At 34.4% G+C, this 21596-nt stretch overlaps 1 protein-coding gene, 1 long non-coding RNA gene and 1 pseudogene across 2 annotated transcripts; 2 read left to right on the forward strand and 1 right to left on the reverse strand.

Moving 5' to 3' along the window:
- Positions 1-1653: 1653 nt before the first annotated feature.
- On the forward strand, positions 1654-10698 carry LOC105141746 (carotenoid 9,10(9',10')-cleavage dioxygenase 1-like). The gene is made up of 14 exons (XM_011049090.1): positions 1654-2006; positions 3421-3491; positions 3584-3598; positions 5565-5676; positions 6255-6354; positions 6474-6536; positions 6665-6775; positions 6859-7043; positions 8193-8331; positions 9036-9153; positions 9240-9341; positions 9493-9744; positions 10024-10135; positions 10505-10698. Exons 1-14 carry the CDS (start codon positions 1776-1778, stop codon positions 10532-10534), a joined length of 1641 nt encoding a protein of 546 aa, XP_011047392.1. The 5' UTR covers positions 1654-1775; the 3' UTR covers positions 10535-10698.
- Positions 10699-11813: 1115 nt separating this feature from the next.
- LOC105141750 (nuclear transcription factor Y subunit A-1-like) lies at positions 11814-20538 on the reverse strand (annotated as a pseudogene).
- On the forward strand, positions 14891-18875 carry LOC105141748 (uncharacterized). Its single transcript, XR_845444.1, has 2 exons — positions 14891-15313; positions 18550-18875. It is a non-coding gene; the product is annotated as an uncharacterized LOC105141748 (long non-coding RNA).
- Positions 20539-21596: the final 1058 nt, after the last annotated feature.

The raw sequence follows: 21596 nt of genomic DNA on the forward strand, positions 1-21596 counted from the left end.
AAAAATAGAGCCAAAATAAAAAAAATCAAGCCAAGCTAAAAAATCAAGACAAAACTAAAAAATCGAACCAAATCAATTTGAATAGATTGTTATCCTAAAAACCAAATTGAGCTAAATCAAAACTAGTTGGTTTAAACTAGTCTTAGTTTTTTTAAATTTAAATTTAATTAATTTTTTTATAAAAATCAAACATAACTGAAAATAATCACCCATAATTTAAGTAAATTAAATTAGCAAAAATCAAACATAACTGAAAATAATCACCTTTAATTTAAATAAATTAAATTAGCTTAGTAAATAATGATAGATGCTAGTATTGCAATTATGTCTTGAAAATGTTGCTAGAAATAGAAAATCCTTCTTTATGTTTATAAAAAAAATCAAATTTTATAATTTTCACCGAATTAAATTTCTTCGATAAAAGAAAATTGATCATATGTTGTTTTTTTCTTGATCCAAGAAAACCTTGAACTTATAAAATAAAACTTCAAAAACAAGTTTGGAACAACGAAAAGTTAAAGGTGTTAGAATATAGTTTTTAAATCTATATCACCCTGTAAATTGACTCATAGCATATACTAGCTAGTTTGAGTTTCATATAAAATAAAAAAATAAATTGACCTAGTATGTTATGATTGAAAACCTAGATTGATATATCACATAAACCAAATAAAAACCTATTTAATTTAGTTTGATTAACCTGATCTGTCACCGTCAAAAATTTTGTTTCAAGGAATAGTCTAATTATCTATGAATAAGAGTATATTGCAGACTAGAAAAACAATAATTGCTTATATTTCCTATTTATTTTTGTTTTAAAAGTATTTTTGAAAAAAAATTAAATTTTTTTATTTTTTTATTTACTTCAAATTAATATATTTTTAATATTTTTAAATTATATGAATGTGCTAATGTTAAAATTATTGACATATATTTTAATATAAAAAATTATTTTAAAAGCAATTACACTCATGCTCCTAATTAAATTTTTAGTTAATCATAAAATACAATCATTATAAATGGTAAATGCATGTGTAAGTGTGAGAATGGAATTAAGTGAATGAGTTTTTGTATTTTTTAAAATATTTTTAATTGCAAAAAATATTAAAATAATATTTTAAATTTTCTTTTAAATTTTAATAAAAAAAACCAAGTTAAAACTCGCTCGCAGAGTCCGCCAAATCCTGATGAAGTCCAACTGTTCGCATTTGGGATGACGGGAGTTATGCTTTTCAGGCGCTGAAGACATGTGAAAGAGACCTTACACCTCGAACACCGACAGCCTTTTTTTAAAAAATGTAATTGATTGAGCTTGTTATTGCATAAGATATTCAATTAATAGCCTCAACATTTTTTTTAATTCGATAAACAGCTAGGTTTTTTTTGACATCTTCTTAGCGAAGGCACCATGCTATCTGTCATTAAGTTACGACCGATCGAGTAAGCCAACACCATAACATTTTCTTGGCGAAGATGCCATTCTTCTCTCTGTCCTTAATGACCAGACATTTATCTTTTGATGCTTTCCTGTCCTTGTTAACAAAAGACCCAAAGGATAGAACTGGTTCGTTCTTAATCGTTCATACCAGTCTAATCTGCTCAAAATAATAAAAATAATGTCAAGCGCAGCTGTCATGCCCGTCACCTACAAGTGGTTGGCATCATCGCCATTAGATAAACACAACCCTTCTCCTCTATAAAAAGAGACATGCAAGGCAAATTCTTGTTGTTTCTATCACAAGCTGGTACCATCTCTGCTAGGAAGAGAAACCGAAATGGTGGAGAAAAAGCAAGAGGACGGCGTCGGAGCAGGATGCCCAATAGTGGAAGTGAATCCAAAGCCGCAAAAAGGACTGACTTCAAAACTCGTCGACTACTTGGAAAAGCTGGTTATGAAATTGATGCGTGATACCTCTGAACCACATCCTTATCTCTCCGGTAACTTCGCTCCGGTTCTTGAAGAAACTGCTCCCGTTAAGGACCTTCCTGTCGAAGGTCACCTCCCTGTAAGGACTACTTGCTAATCACAGTTTCACTTCATAATACTATATTAAATAAATAACACCTCAAAGTAATAAAACCCTATACGAGTGAAGATATAATTATTTTTTAAAGTATTTTTATTTAAAAATATATTAAAATAATTTTTTTTTTATTTTTTAAAACTTATTTTTAGTGAGAATTTCCAATTAACCATAGTTTTTATTTGTTTTACACTTTTCTTTGAATTATGTGACTCTACTCTAAGTTCAAAATATAACTTATTAAATTTTTTTTAAAAAAATTGATATAAAGGGATGTAGTTGAAAAAAAAGATACGAGCATGGAAATCTAATCCCATTAAATTTGATAATCATCTAGTTGAAATCTAATCACATTATGTGACTAGAAATTTAGATTTTTAACTTTTATGTTTTTAAAAATTCATTTCCAACCATTTTTTACACTAAAAATACTTAAGAAATATGATAGAGATCTTAATAAACTTATTCTTAATTATAAATTAATATTTAATTTGTTTAAAAACAAAAAAAAACAACTGATCAAATCCAAAAAAAGTTCCCAAACCCCAATCTCTCTCTCTCTCTTTTTTTTTAAGATAAAAGCCAAACAAAACTTCAATTGAACTTCTCTCATTAAAAAAATTCATTAACAATGGATCAATCTTATTGGAATGTGGCTAATCAACAACTTTTTTTTTTCATAGTTTTTTAGTGACACTTTCTCATTTTTCAAATCATGGGATTGAAAAATAAAAAAAATAAACTTTTAAATCAAAACTAAAATCTCAAAAATTTCAAGGGCTATAAAGGAAGAAGAAGGAAAATACATGGACTAAAAAGAATTTTTAGCGAGAATTTCATATTGCCACAAAGTTTTCCATTGTTATACAATTTAATCTTCTTTCTTTGAATTTGTGATTCTACCACAAATTCAAATTATAGTTCATTAAATTCAACCATAAACGGGTGCAATTAAAAAAAAAAGTTTGAGTACACAAATAAATAAAAGAATTAGGCACTTTGATTTGAATATTAAAACCGCGAAGTTTATATTGTAATTAATGTAATGTAAATTGTCTCCGTTTCGTTCATGTGAAGTTTATAAACCATTCATTACGTTTTGTTGTAGTTCGAAATTCCATGATCATTGGCTCGTTAATTAAGTAATCAGAAATAAGAGTAACGGATGTTGGATGACCGCTGGAGTTTACTGGTAAATTCTAATGGAAAATTAGACCGTGATAGAGCTCAGCACAGTACGACAACAGATATATTAAGTAATGAAAATGTTCAGTTTAACAACGGTAATATTCAAATCTTAAATCAATTAAAGGAAAAAAGACCATATCTGTATAGTTTATTTATTTTGTTAGGCAATAAAGTTGAAATGAAGTTTCACTGATTTTTCTTTATTTAGGAATGCATGAATGGGGAGTTTGTGAGGGTGGGTCCTAACCCGAAGTTCGCACCCGTGGCTGGATACAATTGGTAACTCAATGCTTGTCTGTCATTGTAAATGAAAACGAAGTGGCTGTTCAGCTGAACATTTGTGCTAAATCCTTGTCTGGATGGCTGTGCAGGTTTGATGGCGACGGGTATGTTGCGCTAATACATTGCAGATTTTGGTTTTTCCACTACTCCTCTCTGCGCACACACACACGCGCACGCATGAACGTTCCAGTTCCCATGATGTGATGGTTTTTTTTTACCTAACATCTTGTGTTCTGTGTCCAAACGCTCTTTATGATGTTGAGCGCAATCAATCCAATGCGTGCCTGTTCCATGATTTTCTGGTAGCAGTGGAATGAGTGAAGTGCCTGGTGTTTCCCTTTTCTTCTCTGTCTAGGCTTGTCGATAATAGTTTGCCTAGTTTTACTTGGAATTGTTGTTATAGACTTAATAGTCAATGCTGAGGCTTGTCAATGTTTAGTGCCTTGACATGAAACCTAAAGTGAGCGTTGAGTCTTTTGTGTTCGTAATTGCTTCCTTGATGTTTGTTTAGCAGGTGCATATAAGTCACCCGAATTTGATCTGGTTATAGGTATTGGAAATGGATATAGACTATATTTGATGATGTCCTGGAAATCTAACTACCTTGAGAATAAGTTTATCAGGCTAGACAAAATTAATCCCAGTAATCTTCTCTATTTTCTCTTGTCAAGTAGTTGATAGCTTAGATTTGATCATTGCTATGCTAAAGCTGTTCATTGTTAATACTTGTATAACATCTTTTTGGTGAAGGTGAGATTTTTACTATGCTTAAATAAATATATTTTTAGAGAGAAAATATAAAAATATTCTAAAAAAAGATATTTTAAAAATATATATGCAATAAAGAATAAAGATGATAAATCTTTGTTTTGAAGATCTCATAGTGTATTCATAGCTTATAAATCTTGTTCTTTTTTTAAAAAAAGGGCCTACAGTATAATTATTATGATAACGTTTAATAAAAAATAAATATTCATTACATTTATATTAATTTAGATGGGAATATGGTGGGTTTTTGAGGACTTTTAAATACTTTAAAATGTGTAGGAAAATTAAAGTTTAATGCGTCAAATGTAGCTAAGCTTATAGAGGTTAAGTTCTTCATCGAGATTAGATTCAAAAGAGGTTGATCATTCTCGTGGACATGTCAAGGGAGGATGATTATTAGTTTGGACTTAGCTAACTTCAGCTAAGTCCAAGCATTTCAGATATGACATGTATGTTAGATCTATATTATTTTGAACTTAGCTAACTATCAAGTTTAAATATTTTGTTAATTTTAAGTAATTTGGATTTGTTGCAATGTCAAGTCTAAATATACTAGATCTGTTATATTTATTGAACCTAAATTATTGTAAATTTAGTGAATTGTCGAGTTCTAGTATCTTGGATGCATAGTCGGGGCTTAGCATAATACCAAACCTTCTTGTGGTGGGGCTTGGCACCCTGAAAAGCCCCCACTTGAGACTCTTGGACATATCCAAGAGAGGAGGGTCATAAGATTTCTGAAGCCAATTAAAAATAGGTTTAACAATATTCACACATAAGCATCACAGTAGTAGTGAACTTAAAAATAAATTCAGCGGTGTCTGTAGGACACAGGCAAAATCTTGCATTTGAGAACGAAGTATTCATGTACCAGAGAGTTTGATTCATCCACGATGGCTTGCAGATATATTTATTTTCTTATGATTCATATACAAGAAAGAAAAAAAATGGTTTTCTATGCAAGAACACTTCACGGAGCCTGATTGCCGTTCCTGTCATGGACATCAACTCATGCATTATCAATTATTTGAAGTTGGTTCTGGTAGAACTGTTGCGTATGATTCTTCTTTGAGCCGACTATTGGAATGCCAACGCATAAACATAATGTCCTTCATAACAATTCATGATAAGATGTTTTCTTTTGCGTTATATGCAGTGGTTATTCCATTTTCCCTTCGCACCTTCCCTCCCTTTATAAATGTTTACATTCTGAGTGTTATATGCTGCTTTCGTTCCATCAGGATTATCGTTATCACTTACCAAGTCAATTATGTTAATTTATTTTGTCATATGAATTTATAGAATGATTCATGGTCTGCGCATTAAGGATGGAAAGGCAGCATATGTCAGTCGATATGTCAAGACATCACGACTTAAACAAGAAGAGTTTTTTGGAGGTGCCAAGTTTATGAAGGTACGGTCATGAACCACCTGAAAAGGGTTTCGTTTAAGATGGAATTATTTTGTGACATTTCTGGGGGGTCATTTTTAGCTTATGTACGAAGCTCTGATGTTCTCATTATCCAACTCTAAAAATTCAAATAACTGTTGTGATTTTAAGAGAACGATTTCAGATGTGTAACAGTAAGGATGTGGAGAGTATGTAATGCCCTGCCTCTCTTCCGAGTAACAGGTTATTCGTTACATAAATATTGCGAGTAATGCTCCATCTTCCGCGATCGGAGTTCGCTAACAGTATTCTTGTTTGTCTCTGTATGCTTCAAGTATATAGTAAATAGCTGAGTTTATTCATTTATGAATCATTCCTGGGAAACAGCAGATTTGAGTTTTATAAGGTAAATATTGTAATCTCACTGCAAGGTTAGTAGCCTTAAGTTAATTTTGAATCTTTAACATTGCTTGATGCTCTAAGGGCACCTGAATGCTCTCATACCTCTTGTAGCTTTGCTCATAAATCAAGAGTATATGAGCCTTTTGCTGCATATTTTCTCTCGAATAATTGCCTTCTGATCCTTGACCTGTCATTTGCAGTTTGGAGACCTCAAGGGGCTGTTTGGATTACTTATGGTTAACATACAAATACTTCGACTGAAAACAAAAGTATTGGACAACTCATATGGAATTGGGACCGGTAAGTTGGGTTTATTTTGGCTGGCTATGAAGTTCGGTCCAGAGATGCCATTATACATATCAAACATCCTCATAAAATTGAGATTTAGAAGAAACTTACTGTTTGCAATCCTCTTCCAGGCAATACAAATCTCATTTATCACAATGGAAAACTTTTAGCACTTCAAGAGGCTGATAAACCCTGTAAGCTCATCTTCTCTCTCTAATTTAATTGTGAGAAGATCGTAGAATTTCCCGAGTGGGAAAGCTGTGCGGTGCTCTTTTGTGGTCCTTTTGTGGAGAACTGGAGTGATGCCCTTTGAATCTTGCAGACGTGGTTAAAGTTATGGAAGATGGAGACCTGCAAACTCTTGGCCTGTTGGACTACGACAAAAGACTAAAACATCCTTTCACTGCTCATCCAAAGGTGGATCCATTCACTGGTAATGTCCAACTGCGTGAAAAGAAATTCAGCGACTAGTTTTACTGAAGTGGAACACTAACATTAAAAAACCCCTTCTTGCAGGAGAGATGTTTACCTTTGGGTATTCACATGAACCACCATATGTGACATACAGAGTCATTTCAAAGGATGGTGTCATGCATGACCCTGTACCAATAACAATATCAGACCCCATCATGATGCATGACTTCGCAATTACAGAGAACCATGCAGTTTTTTTGGATCTTCCTTTGTACTTCCGACCAAAGGTACAATAATGTCTCGGTTGTTGCAGTTTCTGGACACAGTTCATAATACTAATACTACATTTCTACTAAGAAAACAACACTCTAGCATTTTCAACTGATTATATGTGGAGGGAGAGAGCTGGGGAGGGGGGAGGGGGTTGGGGTGGGGGGGGTATCAACTCATAAAATTATAACTAGATTCTTGATTAGAATATGGAAAGCAGGAATCATTGATTTTGAGGTTGTGAATGATTTGACTGCATGCCTGCATATTTCCTTAATCCTCTATTTAAAGATAAATGACTCTAAACTTTGCATGATCCGAGATGTCAACCTGAAACCTAACCAGATCAGGTAAGTGGAAAAACCCAGTCTTTTGTTTTTTAACCAAAATGTCGTCAATTTTAGTTTTTTTTAATAAAAGTAATGAAAACACCCGCGTTAACCTTCCCGGTTGGTGACTCAGGCTTCATGTATTAGTTTAACTATAATACCTCTCAGGTCTAGTATTTTAACTATGCTCTAAATAGAAAGAATATCGGGCCAGTAATTTCAAAAAACACTGAACAAGTCGAACTTCATGTATTAGTTTCTTTTAATTGTAACCTAGTCTAAGCAACAGCAAGCATAATGCCATGCATGGGGTAGTTATACTATCTTGATTTTAATCGCCATCATTTTTTATTTTTAAGGTGAAGGAATGAATGCTGGTCGCTCATATTTGTTGATATTTTTGTAACAAAAATAAGTGCAACCAACAGAACATCTAGCTAATTTCTAGCTATAAAATACCTCTCAGGTCTCGTCCAATCATGAGAAAGTTATGGTTGTTTCCCTGCAAACTTTTATTCCAAGTTCTCGACAAAATATGCATGAAAATCAGTTTCCTTTACTGTCGCTTTGCTTTTAACTTTCTCCCAGATTTTAATTCCAACAGAACTTTCTGGACAGCTAAAAGCATCCTCATGTAACTGATTTTCATGAGGATTTTGCTTTTAACTTTCTCCCAGATTTTAATTCCAACAGAACTTTCTGGACAGCTAAAAGCATCCTCATGTAACTTGCATGAAAAGTCACTTTAATACTTCAGTTTTTTTACTAGATTTCATTCATGGTATGTAATGTAATAGAAACAACGAACCTTAAATATTTTCCTTGACAACTTTGCAGGAAATGGTGAAAGATCAGAAGTTCATATTCACATTTGATGCAACGAAAAAAGCTCGTTTTGGTGTCCTTCCACGATATGCTAAGGATGACCTCCTAATCAAATGGTTTGAGCTTCCAAATTGCTTCATATTCCACAATGGTGAGCTCCCTTCTTTCACATATTTTAAATTCCAAAAACATTAGCCTTCTGTGTTGATAATTATGTAATCTGAACACACTTAGTGGTTAGCCTCCTGTGTTGATAAATATGTAATCTGAACACACTTAGCCAGCATGTCTTTAGGTTATTGTGCTTTATCCTGGTTTCTATCACTGGCTAGGAATTTGATCATTTGTGTCTTTAGCTTACATCAAGCTTCTTTGTCGGATTGCTAGGACCGCCTAGCCAGATCTTCTTTCCAATTAAATTCAATCAACATAGAGGCATCCTCTCGCAAAATTTGTAGCCACCTTTTATATGCATGTTTTTCAAAAATTGTTACCTTTGGCACTTAACATGCGTATTGTTGACAATCAAATTTAGTAGACATAAATTAATAAGTCAAAGTGATGTAAAAATATATATATAAACTGCAGTAGGCTGTCTTTTAGGTTCCTCTTTAACCTGGAAAGTCTTTTCATATGCCAGCGTGCTGTTCCTAAAATTATAGTCTGGCTTCTCTTATGTGTAACGCAAAAAAGTTGACTCTATTTTTGGAACTGAAGTTTTCTTTTGCCAATGCCGCTGATATATCTTAGTGGAATTTCAAATATACAAAGGCTTCTATTTGCTTATGAACAAGACGCCAGATTTTTTCCTGTCTTCAGGAGTTCGTTCTAACTTTATTTGCTGACTTTTGTTAGCCAACGCCTGGGAGGAGGAGGATGAGATCGTTTTAATCACTTGCCGCCTTCAAGATCCAGGTTTGGATGTGGCCAATGGGACTGTCAAAGAAAAGCATGAGAATTTTGTAGATGAACTGTAGGAGTAAAATGACACATTCCTGTGAATTTTATAGTAGTTTGATTTTTTAGTGTTTCTGATGGCCTTTTTTTCTTTCTGAGCAGGTATGAGATGAGATTCAATATGAAAACTGGTGTAGCTTCACAAAAGAAACTATCAGAATCTGCTGTTGATTTTCCCAGGGTGAATGAGAGTTACACTGGCAGGTTTACATCTACTCTGTGCAGCATTTGTGTCAATGAAGTGCTGTTCATTGGTTTGAGTAGATTTTGCTGTTTCATATTGTACATGTGGTGTTGAGTGAGTCATGTCTTTTTCCTATCATTTTTATCTAATGATTGTCTAGTGTGAATTCAGGAAACAAAGATACGTATACGGAACCCTTCTGAACAGCATTGCAAAGGTCACAGGGATTGTCAAATTTGATCTACAGGCAGAGCCTGAGCCAGGAAAAGAAAAGATTGAAGTTGGAGGAAATGTCAAAGGCATCTTTGACCTTGGTCCTGGTAGATTTGGTTCAGAGGCTGTATTCGTCCCTCATAAGCCAGGCACCACTTCTGAGGAAGATGATGGATACCTGATATTCTTTGCACATGATGAAAGTACTGGGTAATTGCTCTCGTTTCCTACCTCAATTTGTAAATCTGCCAACGACTATTTCTTTATGTCTTTCTTCAAGAAATTTTCTTTTTATTTCCATCCAACCTAAAAAGTGACTATATGCCCACAAATGATGACCTGGCTTTCGCTTTCGCTTTCCCTTTGACTTTTCTGTTTCTGTTATTCTTTCTAAGGGGCATTAAGGACGGGGTGGTTTGCAGGTTCATTTAAGGTTTAAGCTTAATTCATGGTTTATTTAGAAATTAACTTTCCATCTTCAATATGCAGAAAATCATCAGTGAATGTAGTTGATGCAAAAACAATGTCGCCCAATCCTGTTGCAGTTGTTGAGTTACCACACAGAGTTCCGTATGGGTTCCATGCCTTCTTTGTTTCAGAGGTGAGCGTAATCTTGGTTGCTTCCGGACTTTGTTTAATTTGAATCCTCCATACTCGATTCATTTCTGAACTTCCTTGCACTGGAAGTTGTTTTCGATGAGGGGCAGGAAGGATTTCCCGGGAGTTGTGGAGTGATGCCATAAAATTTTTAAGTTTTTTTTGTCTTCCCCCATTGAGACATCAATCAACTGTAGTTCGGAAGCACCAAAGAGTTGATGAAAGAATCACAGCAAACAGTTATTGATTTGATTCATAAGATGCGGAGATTGAGTTGACCATCTTGGATATCAAGCAATGGAACAAGTATCTGGGTAGCTACTTTTGTTTTCTGAGCTGTGATTCTAACCAAACTTCATCACATGTTGAACAGGAACAACTTCAAGAACAGGCAGAACTGTAATTGCGCAGCAGAATGTCTAGACAACCATTTCGGCATGAGATGGCAGACCATCTGTCAAACGGAGAACAGGAAGCAAAGCAACTGTTGTTTGTCACTGTTATAAACACCTCCTCATCTACCAGAGAGTTGGATTTCAACTGTCATGTTTCATACTCAACTTTACGCAAATGATGACTACTTGTATCAGTTTTCTCCAATTTATTTTGCTTCGAATAATAAAGAAAATCACTAAATCTTCAGATTAAAGTTAAACTTCATGAAATAAATTAGATAATTCCTGTATATTCATAGTGAATCCCTAAAATAATATAATAGTAATTAAACATTTTTTAAAGAAAAGATATATAAAAAACTCCCAATTCGATTGGGAATCAAATTTTCAAAGGAAGAAGCCACTCGGAATTATTTGCAAGTAAAACTAAAATAAAATGAGATTAATAAATTTATGAAAAAGAAAAGAGAAGGAGAGAGACCCATCCCTCAGCTAAAACGCCTGGTATCCACCTGCAGGTGCAAGAAACCTATGAAAGGGTTAGCAAGGGCTTGTTTGGTCCTGATTGTGTTTGGTGCACGTTGTATTGATGTGTTGTGCCACTACGTTGTAAGATTAAATAATTATCTAGATGGTGGTTAAATGGTAAAGATTTGGAATTAAAAGGTTTGCTCCTTTTGTGGTGGTCCTGATTGTGTTTGGTGCACGTTGTAAGATTAAATATATCAAATTATTTGATAATAAAATATTATGAGGACACTCACGTTAATCTAAAAAAAAATATATCAAATTATTTAATAATAAAATATTATAAGGTTGTAAGTAAAATCATTATTAAAAATAACTTAAATTAAACATTATAAAAAAACTAAATGAATAGCTTAAAAGTTGAATTCTTTTTTAAGAAAATTCGAATTATCACCACAACGTAAAACCGAGACATTTCTCTAGGCTCCGGTGATGGCACGCCTCCCAAGTTCTTGAGCACATCCTCGTTTACGAGTAAACCATTCATGCGCAGGAAAAGCTATTCAATGCCCCCATGATTTTGTCCTAGTTCTCTCCCTCGTTGCCCGACAATAATACAGAGCTGCCCCCAAATCTCTCCACCCCGAACATTTGGCAGAATGGCGATGAATTTGACTCAAAAGATCAATAAGCATATCCGTGTGAAACACGACAACCCAAACATTTTTCGAAACAATCACTAATCACTAGGATGAAGTTGAGGTGAATCCCAAAAGGAATCAGGAGGGAAAAGACAAGGAAATAATAATCGCCTACTCCTTAACACTGTTGAGATGGTAGGGTAAAAGAGGTAAACCCTCTGCTCACACATAAAGAAATGATCACACGAAAGTTCAGTTCAAACGCAGACCATTGGAATTACTACATTTGGGATTAATTCCCGCAAGGTAGATACACTAGTTTTTGCCATATTTACAGAAGCGACGAAAAGAAGAGAGATGCAATTAGTTCAAGTCTGAAGACAGCATGAAGTCCATCACATATGATATGCTCCACTCACACCACCAGCATGCACCAAGTAAAAAAGACCCAAAGCCAAGAATGAATTGCCTGAGAAACACCACACGCTGAAAGTTCCCCTCCCCCAAGTTGGACGTGGCTGATGCCTCCAGCTTTGCCTGCCAAAGAGAAACCTCCCATAAGATACAATGACAGGCAGGGAGAAAACGGAACTTAAATGGTGTCTATATCATTTTAATCATCAAACCAATGGAGCAATGTTGAAGGGGCACGTACAACTCAAGGTGGAAATTTAATAAATGGAGACGTTCCCATTAGACACCCCATTCCCATGTGTGGTTTCCTTCTGCTGACCCAAGAAGCTGCCATCATCTGATAATGAATGATATCTTGATGAGAGTCCATTGCCATTACCATGGCCATTGGAGGAAGCGTGTGTTTGCATGTCTTGAACCATGGACTCTTTTCCTTCCTGCAGATCACCGGAGGAATCCAAATCTCCAGTACCTTCAGGGGGCAAACATTCAGAAACTGAAAAGTAAGGGGACTGTTTTCAAATAGTAGCACCAGAATTAATACCTTTATCTGACGTTGGATTGGCAGCATTATGATCAAGCTTCTTTGTATTAAGGAAACGACCTCCACAACCCCTTGCCCTTCTCATAGCATGCTGGTGTCGAGACTCATGAAGATATGGCTGTGGCAAACAAGAGACTTGAATCATTTAACAGGCAATTTCTAATTTAGAATGCAAAAAATTTGTAACTGCAAAAAATCACCATTAATTTCAGGCCATAACAATAAACAGTGAAGAATGACAGACATTTGTAAGTGCAAAAAATCTCCATTAATTACTTCGACACTCAATGCAGTTTCATCCCACTTCATGTGAATGTCTATTCAAAATTCTCATTAACTCGGAAGTTGTCAACTATGGGGTGCTTCTTACATCCATCATATCAAAATGACACTAATTTCTCTTTCTTGACTTGCAACATTCATAAAAAACACATCTATTTAGTAAAACCAAGAAAAGCTGAATCAAATTCCCAATGTGCAAGAGACAACGTGCCTCTCCTTTCAAAAGAAGTACAATTATCCAGGGAAAGAATTCACAATCATGTATGTCCAAGTAAATTTACAACTGGGAACAACTTTAAGATCATCATCAATAAGTAAACTAGGCCTTGAATAAGTGGCTGTTAGTTAGCCCGGGAAAAGGATACTGAAAATTTAACTTCTATCAACACCATTTATGGAAGAACCACATAAAATCGATGATTTTTCAAAGAGAATGCATGATTAAATCTATAAATTTGCTCAAACATATGAAACAAGCCATGTCAGATTGACAATTTAAGGTGGTATCAATTTATCTAAAACCTAACATTTTACCATTGGAAATACAAAATGATTTCAGCGGATGAAAAAATTGATATATTGATTCTACCTTTCTAACTTTTACTGCTTTCTTTTCAAGCTCTGCCTTAGCACGTGCCTGTCTTCGCCTCATAATACCATTAAACTGTTTTGCATTTACGTAAACAGGTTCCTCTTCCATTTCAAGGGGCAAAGGCATCCTGGCGTGAGTCATTCCATAAAATTGAGGCACCTAGTATCACAGCAAGAAATTTCTTCTATAAATGTCTGAAAACAATAATTAAATAGAAGAACATTAATTTAATCATTTCTCATGTCATTATCAGGACCAGATAAGACAGCGCTATAGCTGGCTCTCAGACCAGACATGCAATGAAATACCCATTGAAAGATGGTCAAACCAACAGTACTGAGAAAAAAACCAGCATAAGACCACAAGTTGAACTTCAAGGTGGATTTTATCACAATAAATCCTAACCAACAGCCATGAAGTTTTGACAGGCCTGTGTCAGTTCTATATCTCAAATTTTATCCTCTTACTGTCAAACAATAAAAACAAAAACAAATAAGTCAATACACATGCACAAAAAAAAACATTTGTCAACCTGTCATAAGAAATCATTTGGTTTTCATCTAGCGATGAGCATGATCTTTCTTTTTTATTTTTTCATAATTTAGTCTACAAGAAATAAACTTAATGTATAAGTGGTGGTCCAACCATGAACCATATGCTCAACAGCTGAATTGGTGAGCCGATGACTTGACCATTGATGGGTAAATGTATGTAATTGTTTAGATAATCATGAAAAACAGGGTATAGAAATCTGTTGGTCTCGGTTGTCTCATTCCTTGATAAACTTCTATTCACGATGCCAGATCACCACTTGAATGGGAACTGGCAATTTGAACGAAAAACTGCAAATATAAATTCAATAATTAAACAGAAGAGTGTTTCTAAAATAAGAAGCAATTATAGGTATGAAACCGTGAAGTATGCCAAATGTATTTTAGAAGCAAACGTAGAATGTCATAAGATTTGGATATGGAGCATGCCAAATGTGGTACAGCTGTCTCTCTGTTGTTAAAGTTTTACTATATACATGGGACTGTGAAGTTCATACCATAGCTTGTGGTCTGTACGAAGCAAAGATCCCCCCGTACTGTGGATCTGTATATGGATGTGAAGTCAAAACCTGAAAAAGTAAGAGAACTCAGAATTCTGGGTGCATAGAAGTTGGAACCAGGTAAGGCAAAGTCCAAGAGACATTTAGCTGCCAGTGGCAGACAACTGTGTGCGCTCACAAATGCGCACGTTGAGCATGCACTAGAAAGACAGGTGCTCACATGCACAGAAGGAAGACAGAGAAATAGAAATCTTACAATTGAGTGGCCAACAAGTTCCATCTGGGAATTTGGTTCAAGATGTCCGTCCATAGTAACAGTTGTTGGTGAGGGGACATGATTGAGATGGTGTTGCCCAGTACCTTCATCTGGTCAAGAAAAGAAACACTAGTGAGTCCTCACCAGCCAAAGTGTGAAACTTGCAAGGATATCATCCGTCTAAGAGAAACAGGTACATCTGAATTTCTTGAACAAGGGGCAAACATATCATATTAAATTTTATTATGCTGAAGATTAAAAGTCATTAAGGCACCAGTAATCAACACAAAGCAAGCATTCTCACACATTTTTTATCAGAGTAAAAAATAAACTCAACACGTGCATTTATATCAAAATATTATTCTCAGGTGGAGGGGTTTCTAAACTGTTGCTACAATTTAATCCCTTCAGTTTTCTGCATCTGATGCAGAACATTGAGTAGAGTCACGTCTTCCTACCAGAATTTGGGCGGTGGCAGAGGCAAGGGAGTCAAGCAGAATGCTACCAGCTGAGAACAAAATACAAATGGGGTCAAAGATGTCAAAGGAAATACCAATAGATTCTTTGCCTATTTATTCTTTTATTTATTGGGATATATTTGCTGTAGGTTAGCTATTTATAAGGGCTGAAGATCAGCCTGTATTATTTCTTGTATCAGCCTATATTATTTCCTATTGTATTTTTTCCTCCTTAACTTGTAAATTCTGCCTATATAATGGACAATTCCCAATGAAAAGACATATTTTTATTCAACACACCCTAAACTATCATGGCATCAGAGCTACAATCTGAATTATTATTTGCTATCAAGTTTCTTAGTCTCGATTATCTTGATAAAGGTTTTATTGATCTCATGTCTTCAAATAAGTCTGATGTTTCTATAATACGTTTCAATGGCAAGAACTACTCTACTTGGGTGTTTCATTTCAGGATTTTTGTCAAAGGTAAGGAGCTATAGGGACATGTTGATGGAAGTAACCCAGCTCCTAACAAAATCAAAGACATACCAGCAAACCAAGTGGGAAGTTAAGGATGCTCAAGTTATGAATTAGATCTTAGGATCTGTCAAACCTAACATCATCTTGAATTTTCAATCCTTTAAGACTGCAGCTCAAATTTGGACTTACCTGAAAAAAAATCTACAACCAACAAAACACTGCTCGTTGATTTCAACTTGAACATGAATTGAGCACTCTTCAATAGGATAGTCTTTCTATCTTTCTATCTCTGATTTTTACTCCAGATTCACTAAGCTTCGGACTAAATACACTGATATAATTTATGTTGGCTTATCATCTGTGAAGGTCTTAGCTCTGTTCAATATGTTCATGAAACTACTAAACAACATCAATTTCTAATGAAATTGAGACCTGAATTTAAAAGCACCAGATCCAACTTGATGAACCAAGAATTTGTTCCCTCCTTGGATACATGCCTTAGTGACCTCTTTCATAAAGAACAATGCCTTCTCACTCAAATCACCATGGAACAACGACGATCTACATCTATTCTTGTGGCCTATGCAGCAAAAGACAGGCCAAAAGGCAAGGATATGAGCACTATTCAATGCTTCTATTGTAAGGGATTTGGCCATTATGCTACAAATTGTCCCCGAAAATTCTACAACTACGGCGAAATAGATAGCCATATCATCAAAGAATACCCTACTCAACCTCCCAAGAAAACAGAGACAGCATATACTGTCTCAGTTGACTCTTTACCTCTGACACAAAGTGCTCCTACTCCTGTCCCTTCCATGATTCAACAACTGATCATTTTTGCATTTTCAACTTTGGGTCTCTCAAGTAAAAATCTTTCTACATCATCTCCTTCGTGTTTTGATTCCGCAACTTCCAATGATATGACAAACAATGCTACTTCTCTTACCAATGTCAACGAATATTTTGGAAATCTCAAAATTCAAACTGCTGATGGCAATCATTTACCTATCATGGCCACTGGCGATGTTTCTCCCTCATTAATGTTTTTGTATCACTTGGTCTTTCCACGAATCTTTTGTCTGTTGGTCGGTTGAAAATAATTATAAACTGGAATTTTTCAAATCTAGTTGTGTTGTGCAGGATCAATAGTCAAGGAGGATGATCACGAGAGGGCCTAAACTGGGACATCTTTTCCCTTTTCAATTTCCTTTCTCCTTTTTCTTTTCCCTTTATCACTTGTAATTCTGCTCATGTTGATTATCGAGGGTGGCATAAACGTCTCAGACATCTAAACCCTAATGTTCTTCATGATTTATTGAAATCTAGTTTTCTTGAAAATAAATATTCACCATCTCTTAGTGATGTTCTGTTTGATTGCAATTCTTGCAAGCTTAGCAAAAGTAAAACTCTGCCCTTTCCTATTCACACACCACATGTCGTCTAACCTTTCGATTTAATACATAATGATGTGTGGGGTATGGCACCAGTCACTTCTCATGTTAATTACAAATACTATCATTTTTATTGACGACTATAGCTGTTTCACATGGATTTATATTTTTCACTCTAAAGATGAAATATTTTCCATTTTTAAGATTTTTCATGCACATATCCAGGCCCAATTTTCAGCCCAAATCAAAATCCTTCGTTCTGACAATGAATGCGAGTACAAGTCCCATTTGTTTTAGGACTTCTTACAGCATCATGGTATCATTTCTCAACGGTCTTTCCCTTCAATACCTCAACAAAATAGGGTGGCTGAAAGAAAAAATTGTCATCTTCTTGATGTTGTTTGTACTATCCTATTAGAGTCATCTACACCTTGTTTTTTGTGTGAAGCTCTCTCCACTGCTGTCCACCTCATCAACAGATTACCTTCCCCCACATTGAACCACGACACTCCTTTCATTCGGTTGTTTGGTCATCCTCCAACTTATTCCAATCTCCGTACCTTTAGTTGTGTCTGTTATGTTCATCTTCTTGCACATGAACGCACAAAACTCACGGCTCAATCAATTCAATGTGCTTTCCTAGGATATTCAGTACACCAAAAAAGTTTTATTTGTTATGACCCAAATTCACGTCTCATTTGAATTTCTAGAAATGTGATCTTTCTAGAAAACTAATATTTCTTTTCCTTACATCAGTATCCTATTCCTCCTTTATTTTCTGTTTCACCTATGTTAAATAACTCTTCTGTAGCTCCAGTCCCTTATAAGCCTCTCCTAGTATATCAAAGGCGCTCATCTACTACTTCCTACCAGCCTCCAGACCCCTCCAAGCCTCCTCAAGTTCCTTCCCCGATTGCTGCTGCTGTTCAAGCAACTGCAACTCCCTCTCATCGACAAAGTACTTGGGTTAGTAGACCCCCCGATAGGTATGGTTACTCTCCTCCCTCATCCTTCACAACCACCTTGTCTTCTACTTTTCTTCCATCATCTCATAAACAAGCTCAGAGCATGATTGTTGGCGAAAAGCTATTGAAATTGAACTTCTCGCACTTGAAGAAAACCAAACCTGGGATGTTGTTCCATATCCCTCATTTGTGACTCCCCTTGGCAGTAAATTTGTGTTTTCTATCAAACATCATTCTGATGAGTTTAGAGACCGTTACAAGACTCAATTATTCTTTCCTTTATTAGGATATATTAGTTGTAGGTTAGCTATTTCTAAGGGTTGAAGATTAGTATGTATTATTTCCTATATCAGTCTGTATTATTTCCTTATTTCATGTTGTATTCTTTCTTTTCTTAGCTTGTAAATTCTGACTATATAATAGACAATTCTCAATGAAAAGACACTTTTATACAAAAGACTTTAAACTGTCAAAAGAGAATACTAGAGTAACAGAAGACATTGTCCTGAATCAAATTTGCAATGTGTTTGGACTTTGGACATGAAATTCAGAAAGAAACAAATTCGTATTAAAAACTTTATACTCATAATATTTATCTAACAGCAGGAAAAGAAAAAATAGCCTTCGGATTTTTCTTTTCCTTGAGTTGTTCTCCACATCCCCACTTCCACCAAAAAGACCTTTACAACTTCAAGAAACATAGCTGGGAGTATAAACCTAATGCCTCCTTGTCTAACTTTAAATGTACTTGTGAGTCCTAAACTCAAAAAAAAAAAAATAAGGATTAATTGTTAAACAAAAAAAGAGGAACAACGAAGCCTCCTAAATAAAAAGATTTCTCAAAGACTTAACATTCCCTGAACTCCTGAAAGTGATGAGGAAGGTTAGATATATGCAATAGCCCCGATACACTAAATTCAAAATTCAAAATGATCGAAATACTTTTACATGAACTCGTGTACCAGATGCAATTTTAAGTGCATGTCCTAACTGTGGAGCTTTATTATTTTTCAGGAGCTCTCCGTCATTTTGGGGCCTCCAACATCCATATTACTTTTGCAAATGAATATGATACCCAGAGTGAAATAAAAGGAGCATTATCCTTGCAATACCGAGAAACTTTGTCCATGCTAGAATATTCCTCTTCTTCCTTTTCCATTGTGCAAGATCGAATCTTGTTCTTTCTAGCTAAATTTCATCATTGTTTAAGAATAAAACCTTCATGTAAAAACTGTAGAGAGTAAGTCGAATATGTATGGAAAAACCAATTTGTGATGTTAACCACGAACCACTGAATGCTGGGCTGAGTAAGTTAAATTCAATGACCCATTTTAAAGACGTAGAAACATCATGTTGATCACTTTCATGAAGCAAAAAGAAGATGTGATGCCTAAACAGTTAGTATAAGATAACTGTTTGAGATAATAATAATAATATCTTCGTGCAAACATACTAGCAAAAGAAAGAGACGGTGTCAAGGATTACTACCGGATAGCGATGTTACATCGGCCTGCGTATCTTTGTTCACTATAGCTCCTTTCTGTAAGCCAGTGTTAACTTTTGATTGTGTCACTGCATTCAGAAGAGAACCGTTCAGGTTCTTTACTGAAGACAACTTCGATGCAGTTTCGCCTAAAGAGGGATTGTTCCCCACTTCACGCCACCAAGGTTGGGAGTAAACGTTTGATTGGAAAAGGCTCTGTCCACTGTGGTCTAAACGCCGATCTTCTTTTTCAGATTTTGCCGGCATCATTCACAACGTCCTCCTAGAAAAGATTCAGAAATCCTAATTTCTCAATAATTTATTCAAAATAAAACTTTATATATATAACACTTCTATGCAAAATCCAATCTCCATTGAATTTCTCATCATCACAACCACCGCCAAAAAAAAACACGGAGTGTCACCGAAAATAAAGAGCTTCGTTTCAAGCTTAACCAAAAACAAAGTTTATTCAAAATTCAATAGCTTAAATACCAAACTCAGTTATATAGACCTAAAAACAGCAAATTTTAGCTCAAATAAGGTATGATTCTCATCAAGAAATCATAAATCCACTCCATCCTTTAAGTTTCACAGTAAAAAGTAATCAAATCAAGCCAAGCCAAAGTCCAGTTCCAGCTACCCTTTCTATTTGAAGAACCAAAGATAAAAAATTTCCAATTTTCTCTTCTTGCCCACAAGTTTTCTAGCAGCCCTAATACAGAAATTCCCCTAAGAACATGACCTTATCATAAAAAACACAGATTAAAGACTCAAATAAAAGCCCACAACTAAGTATAGATCCAAGCATGGGGAGAGATGAAGACAGAATTGCTTACTGTGGAATTAGAAACACTAAAGAAGCTTGGCTTTTTGGATAATCTATAGGGAAGTCATTGATTTTGTTTCATCTTTGTTTAATTTTTCTGTGAGTAAGGTAAACCGCAACAGAGAGACAGTGGCACTTTGATGAAGAGAAATATATATATATATATATATATTATAGAAATTAGTGTTTTGGATATTTCGGAAATAATAAAAATTCATTTCTTTATTATTATTATTATTTCCATTTACAGTTAACGGAGAGGTCGTTTTCTTTGTCTGTTCTTTAGAAGAAAATGATAAGTGTAAGGACACGAGGTATCTCAACTTTCTGGTATGACAAAACCACCCTTGGGCCTATCCAGATCTCCTTGTCTCTTTCTTCTACTTCCGTCCTTGTCTTAGATTACAAATCAGTGAAAATTACGTTCTACCCAAGGACATGTATATTATAAATTTTTAAGAAAACTAATTTTTAAAAAATTTAATTTTTTTGGTAAAAAATTATTTTTTTATGTTTTTAATCAATTTAATATGTTAATTTTAAAAATAATTTTTAAAAAATAAAAATATTATTTTAATACATTTCAATATAAAAATTATTTTTAAAAACAACTGCAACTATATTTCCAAACAAACACTAAAATAGATATTAAATTTAAACCAGGTTTGTTTACGATTACATGTCATTTTTCAAATTAAACCAGGTTTGTTTACGATTACATGTTATTTTTCAAAAGATCTTAATTTTTTTAAGATCTTAATTTTTTTTTAAATGTTAATGTTAAAAATAATTTTAAAAAATAAATATTATTTTAATATATTTTCAAATAAAAATAACTTTAAAAAAATAATTATTATCACAATAGTAGATGTTACCTACTCTAACTTTTTTGTTGTTGCTCTAAATTGATTAGAATTGCATATTAAAATAATAAAATTATAATTTTACTCGATAACAAAACACAAATGATCTTAATAGCGAAATAAAGTGGTTTTTTTGTTGTTTTTACAATAAAATGACTAACATATTTTTAGAGACAAAAATTTGATAAACTAGCGGGCAGGGTCATTTACACCTTTTTTGTTTCAAGTGCATAATAAAATAACCAAAATGTCATTATACTAAAATTGTCTTTTCCTTAGGTCAATGGGTTTTTCGATCTTTTTTTTCTTATTTTTTTTATATAATTATCAAGTCTGATCAGGAACACTTT

This window comes from Populus euphratica, unplaced genomic scaffold (assembly GCF_000495115.2).
Source record: "Populus euphratica unplaced genomic scaffold, PopEup_1.0 scaffold127.1, whole genome shotgun sequence".
In the NCBI taxonomy this organism is placed as follows: domain Eukaryota; kingdom Viridiplantae; phylum Streptophyta; class Magnoliopsida; order Malpighiales; family Salicaceae; genus Populus; species Populus euphratica.

Bases quoted from the DNA above. Each gene is read 5' to 3' on its own strand.
- LOC105141746 (XM_011049090.1), top strand. From the start codon at position 1,776: ATGGTGGAGAAAAAGCAAGAGGACGGCGTCGGAGCAGGATGCCCAATA. The intron at 6,355-6,473 runs GTAAGTTGGGTT...ATCCTCTTCCAG, and splicing joins CTCATATGGAATTGGGACCG to GCAATACAAATCTCATTTAT. The intron at 9,154-9,239 runs GTAGGAGTAAAA...CTTTCTGAGCAG, and splicing joins GAGAATTTTGTAGATGAACT to GTATGAGATGAGATTCAATA.